This window comes from Furipterus horrens, unplaced genomic scaffold, assembly GCF_987537825.1.
Source record: "Furipterus horrens unplaced genomic scaffold, mFurHor1.1.pri manual_scaffold_1, whole genome shotgun sequence".
In the NCBI taxonomy this organism is placed as follows: Eukaryota; Metazoa; Chordata; class Mammalia; order Chiroptera; family Furipteridae; genus Furipterus; species Furipterus horrens.
This window is the reverse complement of record NW_028327171.1, coordinates 195,909,108-195,936,755: the sequence shown is the minus strand read 5'-3', so window position 1 is coordinate 195,936,755 and position 27,648 is coordinate 195,909,108. Positions and strand designations below refer to the sequence as shown.

The following is a 27,648-nucleotide window of genomic DNA, read 5'->3' as shown; positions in this document are numbered from 1 at the left end:
TGACACATTAAAAAAAAAAAAAAAAGGCCTGGAGAAGTTGGGTCTTAGTCAGGGTCACAGAGCAAATCTATGCAGTTTGATCTAGAATCTAACTCCTGATTTTACTGTCTTTCCCTTTAACCTACCCTGCTTCTCCTAACCCCAAATTCTACAGGTCCTAAAGACAGAAGTTATATTTTTAAAACTGAAATAGTTGTTTTTATGCCATGACATTTTGGTCCAATTGGAATAATGGAAGAGTTTATAGAAAATATTATCTATAATGAAGAAAAATTTACATTTGAACAGTGTTTTACAATATCATACTTACTTTTTTGAGTTTATAAAATTTAAATCTTTCAAAGAATTTACCATACCTGTGAAATCTGAGTTCTCTTACCTTGAACAACAACTTGGTTGCTGGGCACTAAGATCTGCTGTCCATCAGTGGTCTGTGCATACTGTAGAATTGTAGTACCCGGCTGAGTGGCGGCTGCATTGGTCATAGTTAATGTTTGCAGGCCCTGTACCCCATCGGTACCATTGTTAGCCAGTTGTATTGCTCCTCCCTGGGTAATGGCAACTAAAACCCAATGGATTTTATTGTTACAAGTTTAATTAACACCATATAGGAATTTTACAACACACTAAATTCAAAGTAGAGTAATTTGCAAGACATAAACTTGGAGAATTACAATAGCAAATAACAATTCCAAGAAGCATTTGGTACACTCAGGTACCCTTCTGTTCAGGAAACCCACATCCAATTTCTGTAATACAAATGCAATCAATGAACTACATTATAATTTATAGTAATATGTACTAAAATATTTTTTAAAGTAGATAAATGAGAAAACTTTAAATTCCTTTTGAAATTATTTGGTTCAGAGGTACCACTTTGTGATCCGTACTTACTTTACTTTTGCATTAACTACCCAATACTTTAACTGTTTAGTATTTGCTGTCCCACTAGTAAATAAATTTCTTCAGTGTAGGAAATGTGGTTTTTCTTCTCTACTTTCATATACTTAGTACAATAATGGGCATGTAATAAGTGGCTATCTTAATGAATGATTAATAAAGCAGTTCAGTAGTGCATTCTTTTCTCTACCTTGCTAGCAATGCACAAACTATAACAAAAGTTCACTCAATGAAACAACTGAAATGTCCTATAGAACTTAATTTTCAGTCTCATGAAGCTTAAAGTCAGAGCTTAATATCATCTTTTAGAAAAAAAGAGATTTCATTGCTATTTCTAAGTTACATATCCAAGCATTCTCATCTAGAATCTTTTGTTGATTATTTACTAATTAACCACACTTGTCATTCATTCATGTGTTACAAAGAAATTTCACTTTATTAAAAAAAAAAACTGAATTCACCTTTATGGTAGCATACATAGAAAAAGTTAATAAAAAGGAATAAATTATTTTATTTGGAAGAAGCAATCCTTTGGATACCAGCATTGAGATAGGTAGTTGGAGCCTTCTCTAGATACTCTTTCAGAATTCAAGTTTTCCAAAAAGAGACTAAAAATTGTAATATTATATATAAAATTGCATAATGGATTTTTAACTGAATAAGTCAACATGGATGACTTAAGCATGTTACTTTTTGTCTGTTAGAAGGGAATTAACTTGGGATCAACTGTCAGCTAGCTCTAGTTAACTAATATCCTGAGGCGTCTGTATATGGAAAATTGATTATCTACTGTTCAATCAGAAAATATTAATAGTTAATGGCTATGATCTGGTTTACAAATGATCCTGGCAAATACAATCTATTCACTTTCACTTCAGCTAATCCCGTAAGTTTTACTTATCTTAAACAAGGTTAAAAACAAAACAAAACAAAAAAACCATTATGTAAGAACTATTGAGATTAATATTGCAGGGTAACTTGAAAAAATCAGGATAAGAGAATCAAACCACAATTTCTCATATAGAGTTAATAAGCAAATTCCACTGTACTTAACACACATGGCTTTCTTCTCAGCTACATGCCAATTAATTCAAGGTGGGAAGAAAGAAGTAGAAAACTACATATCACGAGATCTGGGATCTAGTCCAAGTTCCATCACTAAACTGTTATTTGAATCTGTTATCTCCTCCGTAAAAATAAAAATATCTGGTTATAGCCACTAAAGTACAATTGCTGCAAAAATCAAATGAGATAATGTATATAAAAGTACTCTGAAAACCGATGTCTGATCCTATCAAACATGGTTTTCTTAATATTTATTTATATATTCGATTAGTCCAAAAGAATTTTAGACAGCTTTATATATTCGATTAGTCCAAAAGAATTTTAGACAGCTTTCAACAGAAAGCTAACCAGTGTGGCTCAGTTGGCTGGGTATCATCTGACAAAGTGTCGCCTGTTAAGATTCCTGGTCAGAGCACATGCCTGAGTTGCGGGTTGAGTCCCAGGTCGGGGCGCGTTAAGAGAGGCAACTGATGGATGTTTCTCTCCCGTATCAATGTTTCCCTTCCTCTTGTTCTCCCTCCCTTCCCCTCTCTCTAAAAATAAATTAATAAAATCTTTAAAAAAAACTAAAGTAATTGAAACAAGAAGATAGAAGTGACTGAGGTCTCTAGGTGTACACAATAACTCTACCAAAAAATCTAGACAGAAAGAATACAATTAAACATAGAACGTAACTGAGATTCTTGGTAGCCAAAATAAAGAGGAAAACATCACTGCTTATATACAGTTTTGTTTAGTGAAGCAAAGTATTCAAGTTCAAAATGCTTTTTTACCTAAAAACAGAATCTCTCAAACATGACTTTATTATTGGACAGTGAATAAAGTATGGATAAAACTATTAACAGTATTGATAAAAAAGCATAACCCACTTATGGAAGGAACAAAATCTAGTCCAGCCACTGGGAAGGACAATTGAGCAGGATATGCTTTGATTGAACAATTCTACTCTTCAGATGCTACTCCATGGAAACAGTACCACATAAATAAGAATGTTTGTGTAGCACTGTTTTAAATAGTTGAAATGTTCTGAATGTTCATCAGTACCTGCATGTATGTGGGGGGCAGGAGGGGGAGCGAGGGGATGTTTAAGCAAATGTTCTAGTTATAAAGTGAAACACAACATAGCTGTTAAAGACATAATATACATAACTTTATGTGTATATATTATCTATGGTATATAAATAGTGTAGGTTTCACCTGTATAAAAATACATGATATGTATGTGTATAAATGGAATGAAAAGAATGGAAGGATATATACAAACACTACTGGGAAGGGATGAAAAAGATTTTTACTTTTTATTAATGCTATGAACCTCTACCACTTGAATTTTCACAAAATATTCATTTTATAAGTTAAGAAATATATAAATGTTGTTGTATATGTAAATATTCATTATATTGCTTCTTAATGAAAATCAAGAACATAATGTTAAATCAGTTCCATCAAGACCACGTGTTTATACAGAGAGAATAAGGGATAAAGATAAGAATAAGCTTTAATAGGGGAAAGGGGATACTGGACAGAGGGGAGCAAGGGGAAAAAAATTGGAACTATTTTAACAATATAATCAATAAAATATACTTTAAAAAAAGAATAAGCTTTAAAAATCTCAAAATATTAGCCTTTAAAAAAAATGGAATGCTTCACAAACTTGCATGTCATCCTTGTGCAGGGGCCATGCTAATCTCTGTATCATTCCAATTTTAGTATATGTGCTGCCGAAGCAAGCACTCAAAATATTAGCCTTTTAAAACTAGTAATATCCTCAGTTGCTAGAGCAGTGTGCCAAATTAAATATCTACTTTTCTGAACTTCACTTCCCTATTTGAGATTCTAAGATGCCTCTTTCCAAAAGAGCATGCTTTCTAGTTCAAGTGAGAATGGCTGCACTAAGTGAATCACTGTCACTAACAGCAGAATGCTGTAACCCCCAGGCGCGCTGAAGTTGGAAAAAAAAAGGTCACATATCTATGTCTTAGAACACACAGCTTCAAGAACTCAAATTATTTGGCTATAGGGCTAAAAAACACAAGTGCATGTATATAGCTACTACCTGTTTATCTCTGCCAACAAAGAACTTAAGAATGAAAAAGATAACAGAACTCTATTAAACTCAGAGAGTGGACAAGAAGCTTGGTCAAAAATGACTTCCTTCTACTTACTAAAAGTTTCAGCTTTGAGAGAGCTAAAAAGTCTGCTACTTGCAACTCTGTTGTTAATCCAGCTGTAATGCAAACCAAGCTGGAGTTATAACTGAAACACTATTAACTTGGGAGTCAAACTTTTATACATTTCTGACAAGGCCCCAGGGAATTTGAAAACCAATGCAGCAAAGAAGTTTCGATTAATTTGCAATTAATGAAGGGAGTACAGAAAACATAAAAAGGGCAGTACTGAAGTTAATGAACAAATCAAAATGAAGATACCAGTATGTGAGGCACTTTGGGAGGCAAAAAGATGCTGGGGAAAGAGAACAAAAAGCACCATTCACACAAATGCCGTTGATCAAACAAAAGCAGAACTCAAAAGTATTTTATAGTAGATTTAGGTAAAAAATAAGACACAACTGTTAGAAATATCACAGAAATGGAAACTGGTAATTTTGCAAAAGATATCTTTCTTTCTGTAAGTCAAGAAAGACTTAATTCAGCAGTCCTTATGCTTTCATTATCACAGCTCACCTCACTACCTTTCATATGAAAAGGAGCAACTCAATGTACATGCAGTAGAATGCAGCCAAGCCTCTCCACCCCCACCATGAAACATTAGATACCACTTCACAATCCTAGAAGGAAAGATGAAATATTAAATAGAGAAATAATAAGACCATTTTGGGCTTTAAACATAAAAGAATGATTATTCTCTTTATCTCAAAAAATTTGTGTTCTCTATTAACATCATATGTCATGATAACTAAAATCCTCAAGTAGTGGTACGAAAACCTCTACACCTCTCCATGTGTCAGCATAAAACGAAAGGGCCGTCATCTGAAGGGCTTACACACTTGAGCAACCATAATCAAAACCCTGAAGAAAACTCAATACCTCTATTACAGAACTTCGCATACTGAACAGTAAAGGAAATATCAACGACCGCAAGACTGAGAAAGAGCTGGCACTGCTAGGATTCCTTTGAGGAGAATGTACACACAGTTTTCACCTCACTTTCCAAAACAGAAATAGCTATTACTCACTATACTGTCCACTGCTCGTTTGGTAAATTGGAGTTGGCACCGTTACAGTGGTGATGGCAGGTGCTGAAGTCTCCTCCTCAGACTTCTCTTCTTCAATTCTTGGCACTCCTGGTGCATCAGAAGATAAGTCATTCAAAATTTTCCTAGAAAAACAGAGAATTGTATTAACTACAAGTCACTTGTACTGGCTAAATACAAATAGGGAAAGACCAGAAAAGTGGTAGGAAGCCTCTACTGCTTAGGACCAAAGTTTAAAATATAAGAATTTACAAAAATAAACTAAAATCAGGCCAGGGATCTATAATCTACATGTCAAAAAGAAACCATATGAGAACCAGAATTAGCAAAGGTGAATTTTCCTTTAACCTGAATGTAAAGAAAGACTGTGATTCAAAATCCAGATGCAACTAAAGAAAAAATTAATAAAATTTGACTACAGGAAAAAAAATCCTTTTGTGTGGCAAAGAACACAAAAAACTAAGTCAAGAGATGGTCAACAATACTAGGAGAAAATGTTTACATATATTACATATAAAGGGCTAATATCCCTGATATATAAAGAACTCTAAAAACTGAAGGGGAGAAAAAAAGACCAAAATACTGATTTTTAATTTTTAATTTTCAGACTGGCAAAAATTTAAAAGTAAATAAATAAAAAGCGTTAACAACATATTCTGTTAGCAAAGCTGTGAGAAAACACTTTCTCACATACACTGCTATTAGGAGTATAAAATCAGAAGAACACTTACAGAAGTAATTTGGTAATATCTAACAAAACTATGCATTTATATAGCAGTCTTCTAGAAATTTACCCTTAAGATACACTCCCAACAGTACAAAAATACATATGGATAACGTTATTCATGGCAGTACTATTTGTAATAGCATATACCAGAAACAATCTAAATACCCACGCATAGGGGAATGGTTGAATAAATTACGCTTCATCCCAATAATAGATATACACGGTACCTTTTGTATAAGAAATAAAACGAAATAAGACAATATATATTTATTGGCTTATCTGTTCAAGAAGAGAGAGGATAAACCAAAGTTTAATGAGATTAGTATCTACTGAGGGTGACTGAAAAAGAAGTAAAAAACGATAGAAGATATGAGTGGGAGGTACTTCTGAGTATATGTATATATAACTTTTTGGTACAATTTTAACTTTTGGAATCATGTTAATGTTTTACATATTCAAAACAAAAGAAAATAGTATCAACAAGGATGGCGAAAATTCTAAAAATAAAATATAAACAAAAACAAATAAATCTTACCATATTTCAACTGAATAACATAATCACAGAAGAGAGGAAAACATCCTAACCCAAGTAGTTTTCAAAATCTTAAATTTCCAGCAAATGAGTCTGAATTAATAACTTAGCTTTAACAGTCTACCCAAACTCTGCCCCTTTATGTTATTATTGTCACATATTACATCTTCATAAAATATAGTGTGCTCATTAACAGATTTTATAATTATTGTTTTATGTACTGGTCTTTCAAATCATATAGGAAAAAGTTACAAAGCAAAACAATAATAATCCTGGCTTTTATATTTACCTATGTAATTACCTTTACTGGTATTGTATAAAATATTCTATTATTATCTCTAAATAATTTTCTTTCTCCTGATTTCCCCTCTGGAAATTCTATAAATGCTTCCACTGAAGCACCTCACTCTATATACTCCATGATTTTTCACCAGTTTTTCACATTGTCTACCTGTTGCTGTTCTCCATTCTGAGTTACCTTCTCAGTTCCCTTCCAGTTTATTACTGGGTTTTGTTTTTAATTTCCCAATTTGTATGTATCATTTCCAAGATTTCTTACTTATTCTTTTCCATACATACTTGCTCTCATTTAGTAAATTCCTATTCTTATTGTAAGGAGGATTTTCTCTCCTTTATCTCTTTATGAATGAGAAACAACTATTTTAAACAGCTTGTGGACTGACTGTTGGCCAACAGATCAAATGTCAGCATACACAGAGCCATCTGAAGAGCATGTTGAAACACAGATTCTGCCCTGGCTGGGGTAGGGTAGCTCAGTGGCTAGAGCGTCACCCCATAAGATGAAAAGCAGCGGTTTGATTTCCAGTCAGTGCACATACCTAGGTTGCTGGTTTGTCCTGAGCTGGGGTGTGTAAGAGAGGCAAATGACTGATGTTTCTCACACATCAATGCTCCTCTCCCTCTCTCCCCCCTTCCCTAAAATCAATAAGCATGTCCTCCAATGAGGATTAAAAAAAAAAAAAAATTAAAAAAACACAGATCCTAGGTCATCTTCCCAGAGTCTAATTCATGAAGTATGGGGGAGGAACCAAAGAATTTGTATTGCTAACCAGATGCTGACTTATCAGTCTGGTCTGTGGACCACATTTTGAGTAGTATTGGTTTCTAGAGCAATGTTTTTCAAACTAAGGTCACAAACCCATTTGTGGGCCATGAAAACACATTGTAAAAACAAGTAAAAAACAGCTGAACATCACACATGATAAGGACTAGTATTGTTTTGTGGAAATCTTCAGATGCCTGTATATAAGTATATACACTCACATATATACACCTCCATATTTATATATGAATATGTATAATTGTATGTATATATATGAATGTGTAATTATATATATATGCATGTAGATAATTGTAAATATATATTTCTTATTATGGATTGTAGTTTGAAAACATTTAAAAGCCATTACTGAAGTCCTGCAAATATGCGTACATCTATTTCTCTTTTGCAGGAAGCCAATAATCATTCTTAGTCTTTTCTTTCCAGACCACCTTGGTCATCCTCCCATTGGAAGTACAGTTCACTTTCTCTTAAAGCATATTCCAAATGTGGTCTGAGTAGCAGGATAACATTGACCCTTGAACAATGAGGGGATTAGGGATGCCAACTGTGATGCAGTTGAAAATGTGCTATAACTACAGCCATCTCTCGCATACATGGATTCCCAACTGTCAACTGACCTTAAACAACATGGATTTGAACTGTGCAGGTCAGCTAGGAAAGTCCGCACGTAAGTGGACCAGTGCAATTCAGACCCAAGCTGTCCAAGGGCCAACTGTAATTCCCTCCCTTAACTGAGACACTAGGTTTTTACCACTGTAGTCTTAACAGTATATTGGCTTTTTTGGCAACTATATCTCATCAATGATAATTAAAGAACATAATTACTTTTGAAAAATCAATTACCGGTAATTCAGAATCCTGTACTTTGAATAACTAATTTTATTTTAAACTCAAGTTCCCTTGGTTTCTGTGATCTTTCAAAGTACTTCTCTCATTCATTAGGATATTTAATCCCTTAAGGTTCTGTCATTTGCAAATCTGAAAAGCATGGCTCAAATGTTTTTCAGCTGAAAGGATGGTAAAAATACCAAGCCAGATGAGACTTCCTCTGGGTACAAATTAATCACTATAAAGCTGGGTTGTTCCAATAAAACCCACCTTGTATTAGCCATCAATCCCCATTTCTCCAACCTTACAGGGATATGATAGAGACTTCATTAGAGATCTTGTTATAAGTAAGACTTTGAGGCAAGGTTTCAAAATTCCTAAGTTTAAAACAAAATAATGATACCCCATTGTGGAGGTTTGACTGCAGGGAAAGATATCGCTACCTTATAAGAAAATAGCCCTTTCTCTCAATATATATGGTGTCAGGCATCTTTATTTGATTATTAATTAAGATATTATTAAATAATTTTTGCTGGGATATAGGCTACAAGCCAATTAAGGCAAATAAATTTTTTTTTTCAACAGAAAGCTCCTATTTTATAAGGTTTACAGCTAAAATTTGCCTAGAATTTATATACAGAGAAACCACGTGCTTGTTTCTTAATACCTCAGTTGGGTTTTCTTCAGGATCAAATGTGTTACAAACTAACAGGAGATATACTTCAAAGTTAAATCTAAAACTAGCTATATTTAAAAAATTATGAATATAAATGCATTCAACACATACTTGGTAATATAAAATTTCCTAAGACCTCAAAATCAATTTGCTATTCATTTAGAAACCTTAATTTAACTGTGAGGATAGAGAAAAGGGATAGCATAGTAGCCAAGAAGAAAAAAAAAATTAACCATTCCTTTGAAAAAAAGAGAAACATGTAAAATAATTTAGACTCCTGAAAAAGAATAATATAAGTTTGAATTTTATTAAACTCTAAAGTAAGCTTATGAAGATTTGTGGAATTATACTTCCTGGAGATATTGAATATGGAGCCAATATATACATATAAAAAAAGGTTTTGGTTCAATTTGAAGGTAAGGCATGGACACCCACCAGGCAACTTCTCTTACTGAATATAAAACCTATAGTAAGGTACCCTGAAAATTAGGGGATATCAGCAAAACATCACTCTGAAACAACTATTAAATTAACAGTTATCTGCTAAGTACTGTGTCATAAGAAATGGTTTGCAAATGTGTTGCTAAGTAGACGAACAGTAGTCTCAGAACTGATATGTAACTAGAAAATGCTATAACCTTATCAAATGTATTTTAAACTTTTAAACAGAAAGGTGGCAGCCAGCATAATCTACAAGAACAGAAGCAGGGGGAAAGAAAATATCAGTGTTTATCCAGGACTGTGCAGAGTAAGAAGTGCTCTTACTCTGTACGATAAGCTTCCAACTTATTTTGAAAGAAGTAACTCAAGTTAAAGAAAAGTAAGCTGTCTTGAATGGAACAGCTAAGTGGTTTTCCAACATCTTTTAACTATTAAATTTCATACCTGTAGGAAGGCCTCCTTGAAAGAATTTCTCTTCGTTTTTGGGAATCAGTTACACTATCCACTGACTCCTGTGAATCTTCACTTTCTGCAATAGTTGAAATCTGAAAAGAAAGGACGACTATCTTGATAATCAAATTTCATTCGCATAAAATTTTTATAAATTTTAAGAAAAAGTCAAATACAAAAGAACATACATAAACCTTATACATACTTTAGTAGATTTAAAAACAATTCACTTATGAAAAACAATCACACTGATCACTTTCCTCTCCCTTTTACTTATTCTATGGAAGTCAGAGAACCTAAAAAATTGTCAAAACCACATTTTTGAGATATTTAAATTCAGCTTCATCTATTCTAAGACTTCATGTAATCAATTATGAATGCATCAATATTACCTGTCAGCTGTTTTCTTACAGTTGTTGAACAAGACTACCCAGGAAAATAAAGTTTCTGACATGAGGAAAGAATAAATGACTAAATGTTTGGTCTTAAGTCTATATAGTGCCTATACAAATATTTTCCTTTAACTACAGTGTAAACACTTGTGAATATATTCACAAATGTACAAATAAGATCGCGATACCCCACAATGCTCCAAATGGTTGTTTCTAACAAGTTAGGAAGAAGCTCTCTGCTACATATAGACATGCTTCAAAGTTTGCATTCTGCAATTCTTATTAAGCAAAACTCAAGGTAAAAAGAACTGTGCATTTCTAGAAAGTATTTCTAGACTGTAATCAATATAAGTTAAATAAAGACTTTAGAAGGGATAATAATAATAGCAACTAGCATTTTTTACTATGTGCCAGGTGTGCTGCTAAAGCACATACATGTATTACATCACTTCATACTCACTAATACAGTAATATTAGGTGCTGGATAAATATGGTTATTATATCCATTTTAAAGAGAGAAGAACTAAGGTACAAAGAAGTAACTCACCCAAGCCACAAAGCTAGGAAGTAGTGGAGTCACTGTCAATACTTGGCATCCCACTTTTAGACATCCTTAATGGGCATCAAAATCCTACTGGTTCCAGTCTCAAACCAGTTTTATCAGAAGCAGCAACCCAGAGGCATTTTTAGACCATTTTTAGACCACAAGTTCATTTGCCTAGGCAAGCTGGTCTCTCAGATTTATACTGCCAAGTTCCCCTAGTCTACTCCACAGGAGCCTCCTACTCTTTCCTAACTAGTTGTGCATGATGCTGCCAGTGAGAATTAGATTTAACCAAGGCAAAAGGGTCTATGTGAATTAACTCTAGGTTAAAATTTATGGCAATGGCAATATGAAAAAACATATTCAGAGGATCCTGAGAAATCCTAAAGGTACTATGTGTGTGGTCTGAGCCAAGGGTTCTGGCGAATAAGCACTCATTTTAACAGGGCTTTGTGATATGCACTCACTTTAAAATGAAATTAGGTATATCTAGTAATGCTTCACAAACTATACTTACAATAAAGTAATGTGTCTCATCCAAATACTCTTCAAGACGTAAAAATAAACAGGAACATTTAAGGAGTCCAGAAATGACAGATAAAAAGATGGGCAAGGCTGAATTTATTCTGTGATTCTCTGCAGAGTAATAATGCTATAGTTACTGCCAAAGGAGCACACAGAACGACTTCTTACTGATCTATAGCTGCTGTAACTAGCCCACTCAGAGTAGTCTGCACAGACTTTCTCAGAGGCAGAGCAGATGAGGAGCTGCAAAAGAGCCTTAACAGATGATCAGAATTTCAAGGAATAACAAGACTGAACTCATAGTGGATAGCACTGGGTGTGAAGTGTTTACCTTCATTAATACCACCACATTCTCAGGGCCTTAGCTCCTCTATTGTTCTTTGTCTAACTCTCATCCTTACAACCTTCTTTTAAGGATACACAGTTGCAAGTCATGAAAGTAACTTCAAAACACACTACACAAACCACCCATATGACTATTTCAAAATGAAATAAATTAACGTTCCGTTTTTATATAGAGTCTGATTTTTTTTAAACTCAGCCGATCAATTGCTCTCAGTAGGAAGCCCCCCACCTCCCTAATCTGAAAGATTTTGTCAATTCAGACAAAAGGAATTAACTTACCATGTAGTAATTACTTAGAACTATGGGGCCAATTCCTATGGATTATCTACCCAAAATAGAAAACCAACCAAACAGAAAAAAACCAAAAACACACAGTGGATCCACATTTCTGAGACTATTAAAAACCACGTCAAAATCCTTTTTATATAAATATTAAAAATTATATATAATTTAATATGTTATTTAATAGGCTATTAAAAATAATACCAATTTTAAGTATGAGAGACTACCACCACATTCCATTAACAGAGCCACTTCCTCTGGGCCTCACCTCTGTCACCTCACTTATAAGCCTTCTGGAGCTTCCTAGATAAATCTTTAACCTTGGCCACTTATAAGGCAAGACATATTTAAAAAGCCAAATGACCATTTATAAATGTAAAGTTTTATATATGTATTTCTCAACTTTCTTTTACTTTGTTAAAAACCCATACCTCTTGTTTATATGGGGAGAGGCTTCCTATTTTGATGTTTTTTGAAATTTCAAAATAAAATATCAGCATAATTCAAAGTAATATTAAATGCTTTCTCAAACTATATGCACTCCCCTGGAAACTTAAGTGCTTTTCCTGGGTTCACACTCATGATTTAGGTAGATTTTTACTTAATGTATCAAGAAGTTTAATAAAAGTCTAGAACAGTGATTCCTGAACTCTTTTTATCTGCAGATTCCTCTTATAAATAAGAAACATTTACAAAAACATATATCTGTAAATTTCAAGTGATATATATTATAAAACAAAATTTTAAAGGGGTGGATCAAATGTAAATAAAACATATCTGCAAATTTCTTAAAGATAGAATGATATTATTTAATATGCTTCATCAAAAATCATTTAATAGTTTATAATTCTGACTCAAAAATATGATTCTAAGCTTGGGCTTTTGAAATGTGATTTAAAACCTGCTATTGTTGAAAAAAGAGAACTCATGAGATGTAGATATAAAATAAGTACATTTTTGGCTGGACTTACTTAATCATCACTTTTCTTTTTCATTTACCAGTTATACAAACATTTGATGAGACTTACCTAATATATTTTCATTTCCCTGGCTCTCAGTGTACACTAATAAAAAATATTATGGTTTCATATTTCAACAAATAAGTTCAGTACTTACTGAAACTCTACAAGACTTCCAAATAGTTTAGAAAATTCTATTTCTAGAGTTTTAAAAGTATATAATTTGAGTTTTTAGGTGCCAAATTTACATTTGCAGTTTTTTAAAAAAGGTATGGATCCCCTGGCCAGATGGCTCAGTTGGTTGGAGCGTCATCCTATTCACCAAAAAGTTGCAGGTTCGATTTCATCAGGGCACATACCTAGGTTGTGGGTTTGATCCCCTGTAGGGGAGTGTATGAGAGGCAATGGGTCAACGTTTCCCTCTCACACAGATGTTTCTCTCTCTCTCAAAAATTAAAAAAAAAAAAAAAAAAAAAGTAAGAAAACATTTCTGAACCTTTCTTTCGCTTTTTAAAGATTTTATTTAGTTTTAGAGAGGCTGGAAGGGAGGGAGAAAGAAGCGGAGAGAAGTATCTCCATGAAAGACATATCGAACAATTGCCTCTGGTATGCACCCCGCGGGGGACCGAACCCACAACCTAGGCATTGTGCCCTGACCTTTCGCTTTGCAGTAGGGCACCCAACCAACTGAGTGAGCCACCTGGTCAGGGCCAAACTTTTATTTTCAAAATGCTCTCTCCAGAGCACAAGTTTCTTTCAGAAAGCAGTTACTTTCAGCCCTGGCCAGGTAGCTCACTTGGTTCCAGTGTTGTTCTAATACACCAAGGTTGTGGGTTCCATTCCTGGTCAAGGCACATACAGGAATCAACCAAGGAATACATAAATAAGGGGAACAACAGATTGGTATTTCTCTTTCTCTTCCTCTCTCTAAAATCAATCAATTAAAAAATATATAATGGATAAAGCAGTTACTCTCTCATGTATTAAAATGTTACTTATCCCTCAAAAAAAAGTTGAAAGGGATTCTCTTTCCAAAAATATATTAGATAATATATCCCTTGCAAGTCCTCACTTTGCCCTCATTAAAAATATCAGAAACTTTGAACACTTGTCTTATGTAGAGAACAAACAATTCAACCTTTCATTAGATAACTCAAACAGTTTGCTACATGATAACCACTTTACCTCTATGTTGCACAAGAGATTTTTATTGTTGCTCCCATCACATTACAAAGTGTTATAAAGATTCTATTAAAATTCCATCTCCAACCACTCTTCCCTTTGCTCACTATACTTGAGTTCATCTTCTTGCTATTCCTTGATATGTGACGCATATGCTCACTTCTTAGCCTTTGCACTTGCTTTTATTATTTGTATGGGTTAGACTGATTCACTGCCTTCTGCTTACCAAGTTCCCTGACCACCCGACATAAAACAGAACACCCTTCTCTCCAAATCATTCTCCATCACTTTCCCCTGCTTTAATCATCTTCCCAGCACTTATCCTCACCTGACACATTTTATTTTTTCATTGTTTCTCTTCGCTCAAATGTGATCTTCATGAGAATAGGGAAGTATTATTTGTTCACTGCTGTCTTTCAAAGCACCTAGAACAGTGACTGGCACATAGCATGTGATCAATAAAAATTCACTGAAAGAATGAATGTAGTAATTTAAGGTAACATAATCCATAAATCCTTTGACACGTTTAAACTGCACTGTATCAAAAAATGCATCCAAAACCAATAGATGAAAAGCGAGGATGCCAGTATTAACTTCTATGCATTTATGTCACTCCCATAATCTGTGAGGTCTGACTCATACGTATATGTAAGGATTAAGTTAGGGCACCAATGTAAGCCATAAATATAGCTTTATTTTTAATATTCTTTGATTAAAAAATATAAACAGAAGTCCTGGTATCTTATTTTCACACCTGAGAAATGTACCTTGTACATTTTGGAAATGCCATTCTAGAATAATATTCTCCTACCTAGAAGTTTGAGGAAACATTTCTCTCCTTGTTTGATCACCTCTTTTGATGTAAGCTACTTCCTAGTTATATTAATACTACTCACTGTGATTATTATTAATCATTGACGTAACCATTAAAATTTAATAGATTCTCTCTGGTTAGGCCCTTTAAAGAAAAAACTACTATCCTTATATCTCTATTTGTAGAATTCAGGCTTTCAATTATAGGCATAGCTCACCTTAACAGGAAAATGTGTTCTTGAAAAGATGAACACATTTCTATAGTTAATGGCCATATAGCCCCCAAGTCCAAATTACTGTTATTATTACCACAAAGTAAAGATTAAAATTAAGAATATAGTAAACATCACATATTATAACTAAAAACCGTGACCTTAACAAATTTGTGGGTACTTTTGGTAATCTGTTGGGGTTCTTTATAGAAAGACTTTGTACTATAAGTGAGAAAGAAAAAGTAAAGATTAATGTGAGGTTTGGAATCTAGTCTCCTCACTAGCAGTTTCTTTCCACTATTATCAAGAGGAAGATATGAGCGGGGAATTAGTAATGGCATAGGATGGAGAATATAAGGTAGTAGGTCAATGAAATAAAAACCGAGGCAAAGGACAACTGTAATAGAACAATAATAAATTAATTATTTTTAAAAACCTGAGGCAAAGGATAAGAGGCTCTAATATAATACAGCCACTGTGATTCCACAGAAATAGCAATTCTTAGGTCTTTACGGGGACAACACTGGCTCCTACTTGGTAACAAATTCCATTCCTGGTACCTTAAATGTGGAAATTCATACAACTTAGTGATTTCACATTCCTTTTCCCCCCACCAAGTGTTCAAGTAAGCCAAAAGCACAAGGACAATGAAGCAGGGGGATGGGGGAGAATGGCAGCTCATCGTATAATATGGCTGAAAAACTCTAGCATGTCCTTTCAACGTTAACAGAATGCTTCCAGGACAAAAGGAGGCACTTCTCCCCTCTACAAATATTAATCAGTTTGGCTACCATACCCAAGGAGAACAAAATAGCTCACCCATGAAAAGACAATGAGGATGCCAGTGAGGAATCAAAACTACACTAGATAGTAAATGGCTGAAGAAAACCAAGTGATTGTTTAGTCTGGCTTTTTTTTTTTTTTTTTTTTTTTTAAATAGAAAGAGGATGAGCGATGGGGAGTAGAAAGCAGTCCAACAAAAAAGGAGTTAAACTTGCTTAACCAGTTTCTGAGGGTAGACCTGGGACCACCAAGAAAATTTTAGAAAGGCATATTCCGGTTCATCATGTGGAACAGTATTTTAGCAATAATCCCTTATTATAAATCGGTTACCTCAGGAAATAATATGAACGTCCTTCCTCTGAAAGTATTCAAGTAATGTTGGACTACCATTTGGAGAAGAGGAGAAAAGATATACAAGAAATCAAGCAACAAACTAAGGGCTGGGTGAGCAACAAATTTGGCCTACACCTAGATGTTTTAAGATTTTTATTTAAACCTGAATTCCATGTTTACAAGAAGGACAAAGACATAAAGAATAATTTCTCACCTTCCTTTCTATAAATAGTTCTCTCCAAATCTAGGACCTAGGACTCACCTGGGTTCCGGAGAAAAGTCTTTTTAAGTCCTTACAGGAAGACTGTGAAGCAAAAAATATGAAATGGGAGGCTGGGGTTATGGCCTACTTGAATGAATGTTAAAGTTGTTTTTTTTTCTTTCCTTTTTTTAAATAAGCTCACCACAAAGATGTATACTGCTCTAGGTTTTCCCTACAATTAAATAGAGTAGTCACCTTCAGAGGTCTACATGCCTTTAATTTCTTTGGATCCAACCAAAGAAACAATCTCTCCACAGAATGAGATAACTTGTAGTATAATCCCTGATTCTTAAGGTGCATTTTCTAAATATATCATTATTTCACAGTTATATACTGTAACTTAGAACCCTAAACATAGCTGGTATTATAAATGCTTTATGTAATCTCTAAATTCAAATAATATCTTAGGTAAGGTTATTGGTTAATGTTTGAAAAGGGTTTATTTTTTTCAGTTACATGTCTAGAAAATAATTAGAAAGATATTTTATTTTTTGTTATCTCAATTTTCCTTGAGGTACATCAGCCTTACAGTCTCTCCCAAACATATTTTTCATTTTATCCCTTTACTTAATGATCTTCCCAATCAATTATTTTTCTTCTATAGCTTAAGAAAAGTCTTTTTCTTACTTGTTTGTCCTTGATATATGTGTTCCGACACATAAGGTGACTATACAGATGCAACATATTCCTTTACCGTAAAATAACAAACTCAGAACTAGATTATGTCCGTATTTTCATAAGTAATGAAAGAAGAGAGATATAACTATAAACCACAGTTACAAAGTAGATGCAGAACTTTTTATACACATACCTGAACTGTCTGGACTTGTGGAGACTGAATAACTGATGGCTGGGCCGCCTGAATAACTCCATGGACTTGAACTGTCTGCCCATTGGGCAGCTGTACTAATGTTACGGTGGGAGCAGATGATGTTGCATGAGCTGCTGGCATGGATACCTATTGTGTTGAACATGGGAAAAAATTACAATCACAGTACCTTCTTGGGAGTACTCATGTTCAATATAAAACAAGATTTTAGCAGCAAAAAGATGACCTTTTTGCTTGGTAATTATTTCATTGGTATAAAAGAAACTAATCATTAAATTTAACATTCTTAAAAAAAAAACAAAACTACAAATGCCTCCCCCAGCCCCACTTTTCAACTCCTTCCAAATGACAAAACCCAAAATACTATTTTAATGTAATATCAATATATAGGATTGGTCAAAAAGTCTGTTACATTTTTTCTGTATGATGGCTCTAGTTGTCTTTAACTTCATTTGACACAATTTTGTTAAGACTGTTGACACCTGTCATATCAGCATGCATTTAAAAAAAAAACAACATTGGTGAATTTTTGTGCAGCCATTTGAATACTGAAAATGGAAGAAGATAGGCAACATTATCTGTGTATTTTGCTTTATTATTTCAAGAAAGGTAAAAATGCAACTGAAATGAAGAAAAAGACTTGTGCAGTATATGGAGAAGGTGCTGTGATTGATCGAACGTGTCAAAAATGGTTTGCAAAGTCTCCTGGTACTGTTGACATTTTGGCCAAATAATTCTTTGCTATGGGGCTTATTCATTGGAGGCACTCCTGGCCTCTACCCACTGGAGCCAATGGCGGGAGATAGCCAACATACTCAAAATATCCACATATATCAAATTATTGGTGACTGTAAAATGTTTCTTTTATTTTATAGAAAAAACAACACTTTTTGGCCAAACCAATATGTAACAGACCTCCTTTGAACACTAAATACTACTTTATTTGTATGGTCCTTTACATTTTTCCACCTGCTTCCATACTCAATTTCTCATTTTGCTCTTCAAAGATATCAAAACTGGGTAACTGGGATTATTTCCATTTTAGAAACAGAAATAATAAGTGCTCAATGAGATTAAATAATTTATTGAAGGTCAAATGATATGCTAGACTTTAAGACATAAAAGTCTTCTTAATATCATGTGTTAAATAACCCATGTTCTAAAATATAATTGCGGTCAATCTTGGGCAAACTTAGCTTCTAAGTCTAGAACAAATACACATTTTATAATACACAGTATAGTTTTCTTTATGTTTAACTAATTACAAGTATGCCTTTCATTATTGAGAAAGTATTAATAGGAACTATAATCTGAAAATTTCTTCTTCCAAATAAATCACTAAATTGGTAATAGTTGGTATTTTAAAGATTTACTTTCCTCTCAAGGGAATAAAGGAGCAGAGTTTAGAAAATATACGAGAAACCATTTTTTTTCCAGAGGCACAAAGAAGGCAATTTTAATGAGTCAACATCCAGGTACAAAGGGCCCTTATGCCATACACGTCTATCAGATGGTACTTAACTGTTCCTATGTTTGTACACATTTAGGGCTAGGGAATGTATTTGCCCATTTGGTAAACAGTTACTGGGAACCTATACGCCAGGAGCAATGTTAGACCTGAAACTACAAAAATGAGCAAGACAGAGGTCCCTGCCCTTATGGAAATTATTGGGGTGTGTGTGAAGAAATGGGGAAAAGAACAAAAATTTAATTCAGTGAAGTAATGAGGTCTGCAAAGATAAAACTGAACACACGGAGAGCTACCCCACCCCACCTAAGAGAGGAGGTTCCCAGGAAAGAATGTGAATTTGAACAAAGAAAACTAGCTGGGCATGTTATTACAAGCCTAGAATTGCAGGCAGAGGCTAGCACCAGCAAAAGCAAAGAGAACAGCATGATCTGTACATGGCAGAGAGATGACAAGCACATAAATGTTTTACTCTATAATGCAGGAAGTGGAGATAGATGAAATAACAGAGGTAGGCAGGGGCTAGATGTGCTAGTCATGAAAAATCTTGTCGTATTAAAGAACTTGCACTTTTTCCTGAGGAGACTGGGAAAGGCACTGAAGAGTTCTGAACTCCTGAGTGTCATGGTGAGGTTTACATTTTAAATAAATCTTTTTTGTGGCACAGCGAAAAATATTTATGTCACAGGAAGAAAAAAGTGCAGACAAAGAGAACAATTGAGATAGCCTATATAGTAGTTAAGGTGAGACGATAAAGGGCAGAAAGTTGGCACTAGGTGTGGAAGAGATGGGAATGAGAGAAGCGATTTAATGAAAATTCAGGGGGCAGACCGGTTAAGGGTCTTATGAATGACTGGTTGAAGGAGGTGAGAGGAATCAATGATGATCCCTGTATTTCATGTTTGGGTAAGAATTGGTACACTATATTATCAACTGAAACAGAACATAAGAGGTAAAGAGAAACTTGGGTGATTGGGGTGGTGGTGGAAGATGTCAGAATTGATCTGACATCTGAATTTGCAGATATATAGCAGGCAGTTAAATATTTGACTGTGAAGCTTAGGGGAACGATCCCTGTTGAAGGCAGAGGTTAAAACCATAAGCTTTGCATCTTTGGACAGTTAATCACTATTTAATCACTTTCTCTCTGACCACTATAAATCTTGTTTAGTTTTACTGGTTCTCAAAATGTGGTCCATGGACTACACCTCCATTAAGAGTTACACAGGGACCTGTTTATAAACTCTGATGGACCCTAAGACTTTTCCCTACACTGAACCCTAACCTTAAGTTATTCAGAGTATTTTATCTCAATTCCATATAAAAGCTCTTCTAATATTTGAAGCAATTATTATGTCCTCTCCTGAGTATTCTCTAGGGTGAATTTAACATGTTAACTCAATGAATAATCCCTCTTTTTACCCTGTTCATTCTACAAAATGACTTTTCTCATTATCTGTATAAAATAGATACACAAAATTAAGATAAAAATCACTTATATTCCTACCACTCAGAGATCATCACTTTTAATATTTTTGCTGTAGATTTAGGTGTTTTTAAAGGTACATATATACACTCAATTTTTATAACACATAATCATGGAATCTATTTTATCTTTCGAATCCACTATAAATATCTTTCCATTCCATTAACAGTCTTGTTTGTTTTAATGCCTGCATAACAGTAAAAATTATATAATTTATTCAATAAATTTATTACTGTATATTTAGGTTTTCAAATTTGCCTATTTCAAGAAGTTACAATATCATCCTTTTATGCAACTCTTTAGTTAATTCCATAAACATTTACATTCTCATAGTCAAAATCAACATTTTTTCACTCAAAAAAAAAAAAAGTGTGTAAATTCCAGAAGTAAATTAACACATTTCATCATTGTTTTAGATTTTCTTTATTAGTTAGGCTGAAATTTTTCCTATTTATTAATTCACAATAATCTTGGATTTGACAATTTTATTATATTTTTCCAGTATTAAAGACTAACAATAGCCTTGACCAGTATGGCTCAGTTGTCTGAGCATCATCCCTCAAAGCAAAAGGTCTGCAGTTCAATTCCTGGTCAGGGCACATGCCTGGGTTGTGGGCCTGGTCCCTAGTTAAAATCTTTAAAAAATTAAAAAAGACTGACAAAAAATAGCAGTTATCAGAATTATAAGAGAAAATTATGTCAAAATGTATGATGTATGTTAAAAATTTGGATGAACAAGTGGAAAAATCTCTGTAATTAGGGAAAAAAAAGAACAAAAAAATATACAAATAGAAATGAGCTTTCCTACAACTCGTATCATGCCATCCTGCTTTTAAAAGTCTTAAGTGTTAGGGGACTGCGTGGTAAGAATGACATACTGAATATGCGTATATAATTTTGCTCCTTTCCTAAATCTCCAATTAAACCTCATGAAACTGATTTTTTTGTTTTTCAGGCATAATCATGCAAGCATAGAAGAATAGGAAAGAATAAGGATGTGGGGCTGGAAACAGATGAATGAATAGTATTAAACTTGGAAGACCTCAGGAAGCCAGTTGAGAAGGAGGCCACATGGGGAAAGCCTGATTTACACCACAAAATCCTGAAGTGGTTCGGGATCTGAGACACCATGGAGGCGGAATAAAAGGGAAGGCTGAAAATAAGGAAGGGTGTTTCAGAAGCAATTGGAACCCCTCCTCAACTCCCTGAAGGGAGGACAACCAACTATCCCATGCTGACAGAGAAGTGGAGATTCATTTTCTGGATAGAAGGTCTCCCCTGACCTGGACTGACTAACACCAGCCATGGCTGAAAGTGGGGCAGTGAACCTCAGTCTTCTCACTTGGCTCCCAGGCCTTTACCGTACGAGCAGGGTAAACAGTAAAGCTTTCCTCTGGGGAACCTCACCAACACCGAGGGCCAGAAGAAAGACTTAGAAGAAACTGCCACACTGAGGCTGAGTGAAGCTCACAACTTATGTTAGACCCCAAATGTACCCAGAGAGCTTCCAATACAGCTTTTTGGTACCTTACTTTTAAACCTGATGAGACAACAGATGGATTGGAATGTGAATTCAAGGAAATCTCCCAGAAAACAGAACAAAAAGAAAAAGAGATTAAAAAACAGGAAAGAAGAGAGGAGAAAATTAGATAAACAGTCCTACAGGTATAACACCTGTATCACAAGGATTTGAGAGAAAAAAAAGAGAAAACAAAAAACCACCAACCAAATAATTTAAAGAACTTTTCCAGAAGTGAAAACATGAGTTTCCACTACAAAGAGCCCGCTGAATACATAGGACAATGGATGAAAATTATCCAAATCAAGGTCCTCATAACCTGATAATGAGGTAATGAAGCAGTATGGTCAGAGAAAAGATTTTTATAAGGTACCAGATATTCAAAATAAGCAATGTATTTAGTCTTTCGAACAGCAAAGCTGGAAGTTGACTATGGATCGATGCCTTCAAAATTTGAAAGAAAAATGATTTATGAAGAATTCCTTAACCAAACTTGCTGAAGAAACCACTGGAGAACATGTTTTACTATCTCAAGAACACAAACCCCTCAAGAGAAAGTCAGGAGGAGGAAGGAATTTCCAGAATGATATTGTATAGCAGACTTAAGAGGACAGCTGGACCAGAGAGAACAGTGTGATGCAAGAGGAAGATCCGGTGAACGTTTTCACCATTAAGATCCCTGTTGGTGTTGTCATTTCTTAACAGAGCGCCGAATGCCCAGATGAGCCCAGATTCTTATCAGGGGATGCTTTCCTTGCCCGGGCACTGATGCAGTCCTGGCTCTCCTGCTTTGTTCCAGCACCTGCCTCATCTGAGTCCACTTACTTCATCCCCAAGTGTCTTCTATTTCTAAGGGCTGGAGGTGAGCCTGGGTGCCCTTACAAAAACAGAGCAGCCTGCTCCTTCTGCTAAACTCTATTTCTGCTGGAAGTCCTGTTTTTGGCCCGCACTTTAGCAAAACCCCATTCTTGCTCAGTGACCTCCCTGGGAGCTTTAAAACTCTTTGGAAAGCTGATGCTCGACATTCCAGAGCCTCTGCTAGAATTACTTTCTCCTGGGAGTCTTCACCTGAAAGAGGCAATTCATACTCTTACCTAGCAGGTTTATGTTTGCTATTTGGTTTTTTTATTAACCACCTTTCTCATATATATTCAAATAGCTATTAATAAAATACTTGAGGAAAAAAACAATATAGAGGGAAAATACCATAAGAAAAAAATAAGAATGAGAGAATATAACCTTAGATATAGAATGTTTCAGACAAAGACAAAACGAAAGAATCATGAATTAATTTAAAATATGCGGAAAACAAAAACTATCATCTTTGAAATTTACTAGTGTGTCAATTTATTTACTTATCCTTTTATTTTGTTTAAGCACAAAAGTTTAGCCTTTTAGATCACCTGCTTTCCCATGTCCCCAAATAAATCTGATACAAAAAAAGCAATTATATAGTTTCCTTCCCTTTATCATATACAAATAATCTACCCATCAATTAAAATGTCCTTATTTCTGAATCATGTTACTACAAATAGTGTATCAGTGTTTATCAATACATTTTTTCTATTATATTACTGAATATTGTCACTTCTAAAATTAGGTTAATACTAAGCAAAATAGGAATTTTGATATTCTAAGAATGTCTCTGCTCATTCTATGTATATGTATACTAAAAAAAAAAAGAAAATGAAAAACCTAAATTCTCTTGTCTGAAACATATTTCTCTTGCAAGAGATGCAACTTGGAATCTCTCCATGTATTTTATACCTGGGCTAATGTGGCAATCTGTGGCTGGGCTTGAACTGTCATTTGCTGGTTTTCAGCTTCTGTTACAGCTGCATCTCCACTCTGCTGGTTCTCTGCTCCAGAGTCCATGGTCATTTAGTCACCTACAATAATATGGAAGAGTGTTACAAGCACTACAGTGCTTTGTGCTTCTGTGACTTTAAAGGCAAACTTCAAGTTATAAATACAGTAGTCCCTCTCTATATCGCGGTTCACTTATCGCGGCCTCACTGTTATCACGGGATTTTTAAAAATATTATATTTAATTATTTATCGCGGATTTTCTGCTATATCACGGGATTTTGCGGTACTGTATACGTATGTTGTTAAAGTTCCGTAGGTTTAAGAGTGTAGAATAAATGTAAAGTTCTTACTTCGTGGGGGGGGTCTGGAACGTAATACCCGCGATAAGTGAGGGAATACTGTATGTATATGTGGTAGTTAGGTTAGCAAATGCACTCAAAAATCTAATTAAAATACAATGTAGCTTAATTATTATAAAACTTGTCCAAATTTGCTGAGCTATAAAAGTTTTAGTCCCTTCAAAATAGAAAAAACTTCTTCCCTTGTCATTTCTTCCCAATGAGATATTACTCTATCTAGATGGAAGAAGGTATTCTTCTCTTCCCTGAGTCTCCCCTGTAAAGAAGGGGAAGCGGAGTGACAGCAAAGTTATAATTTTTTCAAACTGTACCAATTAGGCATGAAGAAAGGGTAGAGAACAGAGGTGAGCTGATGACGTGGTCTATGAGACAATGGCTTCATAGTACATCCTATAAGGGAAGAAGCAGAAAAATTATAAACTACTTCCACAGGAAATTACTGGAGGTAGGACAAAATCAGTACAAGTTTCAAGAGCTCAAGTTGTGGGGTATCAAGATAGAAAGGTGGGGTAATTATCCACAGAGCCAAATTAGAGGCTCCTGTCACTGCAAACATTACGGTTCTGATTCCTCTCCCTGGGTATAGTATACAATACTATGTACATGCACACACACAAAGTAAAAGTTTTAAATTTTTAATTGCAAAATTGTGGACAAGTTAATTGAGGCTAATCTTTTTTACTTTTGGACCCTGCTTTGCTAAGGGCTGAGTATATTTGTCGGGTAATCTGGCACGGGATGGCAGAAGTAAATGGAAGGCAAGTCTTAGCAGCAGCTACACATGAAGGTTAGAGAAATTTCTGATAACTGGGGAGGCCATCAGGTGTAAAGGATTCCCAATGAAAGGGATTACTTCTTGTGTATTACTGTTATCGTTCAGTACCTAGCACTTTTTAAATGAATTTATTAATAATAAGGATTACCCATAGTGATTCCATAAATAACACAAAACCCCAAATGCTTTTCCAGAATTTATTAATTTATTTTATAACTGAAAATAATCAAAATTGTCATTGTTCTGTAGGTGATTACTACATGCCATCAGAATGTATCACATACTAATACATTTTGTCATTTACAGGGTTCTATTAAAAAAAGTTTTACAAGTGTCAGTTAAAAATGAAAGTAAAAATATCTCTGGACATGAATATAAATAATTTAGAAATACAGAATCCATGAAATAGAAAACAAAGGAAAAGGTCAACAGACTTAACTACATAATTACTTAAATCATTTATATGGCAAAGCTACTAAGAAAAGTGTACAGGGAGAAAATATCTGCCACATATAATTAACACGTAACATCTAGAATACAGAGAAAGTACTAGTCAGTAAGAAATCTTATTGAACTATTACTGACTAGTTCACAAAGATACATGTTCAAAGAAATTTTTTATAATAGCAAAAAACTAAAAACAAGTATCCATCATTAGGAGAACCATTAAAGAAATCACAGCAGTAAAAAAGAATGAAGTCTATTTATAATGTAATAATACATAAAGCTTTTTAAGAGAGAGTGAAATGGAGAGTCATGGATCATACTACAAAATAGATCCCCTCATTTATGTTAAAAACAAGTAAACCAAACTGTTGCAAAGGTGCATGCATGAAGAAAGATGTGGGAAGTTATATACTAAACTGTAAGTGGTAGCTCTAAATTGAGGTAGATGTGTATAGGATGATGACTTTCACCTCTTTTTGTATATTTTAGTATTACGGTTTTCTTTCCATGAGTAATGTCAGAGTTACTTGTACAATATAAAAATTTTAATACCAGAAATCATGGATAACATTTTGAAACTATGAACCAAAAACTGTATTTCAATCATGACTTTGAGATACCTGTTGACAAAAAACTCTTAAATCCCAGATACTTTTTACATGAAATTATTATCTTTGTTTAAATTTTGCTTCAGTTGTTTACCTTATATATCCAAAGAGTAACTATTTGTAAAAATTATCAAATAACTTTATTATCATTTATAATTTATTAAGTTGTATACTTACAATCTGTACTCCTTTACACTAAAAATTTTAAGACATCAAAACCAACAGAAAGCAACAGTAACAATAAGTTTATGTACCCTAAATGTTGTGCATACTTTTGTTCTAAAGAAAATGGATGTGAAAATAAAAAAACTTAACTTTAATAACAATAGGTAAATGAATCCATTTGAGAACAATACTGAGTCAAACCAAGTAACAGCAGAAATCCATTTACTTTTCTACTTCTTCTCCCCAATCATCTTAATGAAAAAGATAAACACAATTTATCATCACAATACCTCCTTTGTAGACAGAGTATATGGAACCATTTTAAAGACATTATTTATAGCCACATTTTTTAAACCTAAGCTGTCATCTATTCTAGTTTTACTCCATCACTTGATTAAACATAATCTAAGCACAGATCAAATATATATATATATGTGTGTGTGTGTATATATATATATGTATGTGTGTGTGTGTGTGTGTGTATATATATATATTTGTTTTCTCTATAACATATCTGGGTTACTTAATTTTTTTGGTATGTAAAGACATAGAATATCATTACAACTTTTGTTTTAGGAAATATTTATGGCTATATTTTAATAAAGAAAAAATGATTATCTAACATAATTATAGCTGCATTCAAGACAAATATGACTTGCATCCTTCTTCCCTCCCCAACTAGATAATATTCAAAAACAAAGTGTGATATTTACAGTAAATAGGATCTCCCATGTAAACTGTCAGTGTTTTATAATAGTATTTTATTCACGCAGACCAGCTCTCTTTTTTCAGAGGAGGGAACAGTCTTTTATTTTTATTACTCTCAGCTTGAGTAGGTATCAATCACTGGGGCAACAGTACAAATACTGTCTTTCATCAGAAAATTCAGACCTTTCTCAAAGTGGAGGTGAGAATAATTTTAAAAAACAACCTGTATCAGATGAGAAACGCACTCAGCTACACGAAACTAGCATCTGAAGTAGGTGCATTAAGTTTGGACTTTGAAGACTTCTGTTCTTTTGGTTTATACCTTCAGATGGAGAGGGAAGAGATGCTATGATATCATGTGTACAATCTTTATTTTTCTATTAACCCAGCAGCAGTCTAGTCAGCAGTGCAATACACAAAAACAGGATCAATTACAGAGTCAAAGTGTGTGTTTCCAAAGTTGTTTGAAGAAAGGAGGAGTCCTATCTAATTCATTACACAAATCAATACATTTTGGGTGCAAAGCAAAAACAAAAAAAGTCAGAATGATACTATAAAATAAGAAAAAGACTGTGCCCATATGAACAATAGGCCTGGAACATAAGAAATAGAATGGCTCTTAGAAATCACTAAAAACCTAGTATTAGTTTGACAGTTTTCTAATTCTTGTTCTTCCAATAATTCTGATTTTAAAATTTATTTGGGTTCAATATTTAAGATTTAGGGATTTTCGTGATTTATCCTTAAAAATTAAATAATCCTTTGGAAATTATGAATTTATAACAAATAAAAGTGTCATACCTAAAACAAATTTTAAACCAATTCAGAAAGATACATATCACTATGCTATAATGATCTGAGTTCTACTTAATATGAGAACTAAAAAGTGAAGTGATTCTGTAGTATAAAGCATCCAATCTTGAGAG

General features: G+C 34.1%; 2 protein-coding genes and 1 non-coding gene across 7 annotated transcripts in view; 1 reads left to right on the top strand and 2 right to left on the bottom strand.

Annotated features, from left to right (window-relative positions):
• METTL21A (methyltransferase 21A, HSPA lysine) overlaps positions 1-21,879 on the top strand; it is a 56,970-nt gene extending 35,091 nt beyond the window's left edge. The window contains exon 5 of the mRNA XM_090282955.1: positions 21,288-21,879. Coding sequence (XP_090139081.1) covers positions 21,288-21,293 — 6 coding nt within the window. The 3' untranslated portion in view covers positions 21,294-21,879. The remainder of the gene's footprint in view (positions 1-21,287) is intronic.
• Positions 1-27,648, bottom strand: part of CREB1 (cAMP responsive element binding protein 1) — a 52,133-nt gene that overhangs the window by 10,479 nt on the left and 14,006 nt on the right. For 2 of the 5 annotated variants that reach the window (XM_090282931.1, XM_090282934.1), the window contains exons 2-7: positions 23,619-23,740; positions 17,361-17,507; positions 16,550-16,591; positions 9,912-10,012; positions 5,162-5,304; positions 380-562 (exon numbers count right to left, since the gene is read on the bottom strand). In XM_090282931.1, the coding sequence (XP_090139057.1) occupies positions 380-562; positions 5,162-5,304; positions 9,912-10,012; positions 16,550-16,591; positions 17,361-17,507; positions 23,619-23,732 (730 nt within the window). In that variant the 5' untranslated portion in view covers positions 23,733-23,740. Of the gene's footprint in view, positions 1-379; positions 563-5,161; positions 5,305-9,911; positions 10,013-14,474; positions 14,584-16,549; positions 16,592-17,360; positions 17,508-23,618; positions 23,741-27,648 lie in introns of those variants that run through there. The other 3 variants (XM_090282935.1, XM_090282937.1, XM_090282942.1) reach the window with 3 other exon arrangements.
• Positions 3,596-3,699, bottom strand: LOC150022578 (U6 spliceosomal RNA). The gene has a single exon (XR_016513406.1). It is a non-coding gene; the product is annotated as a U6 spliceosomal RNA (small nuclear RNA).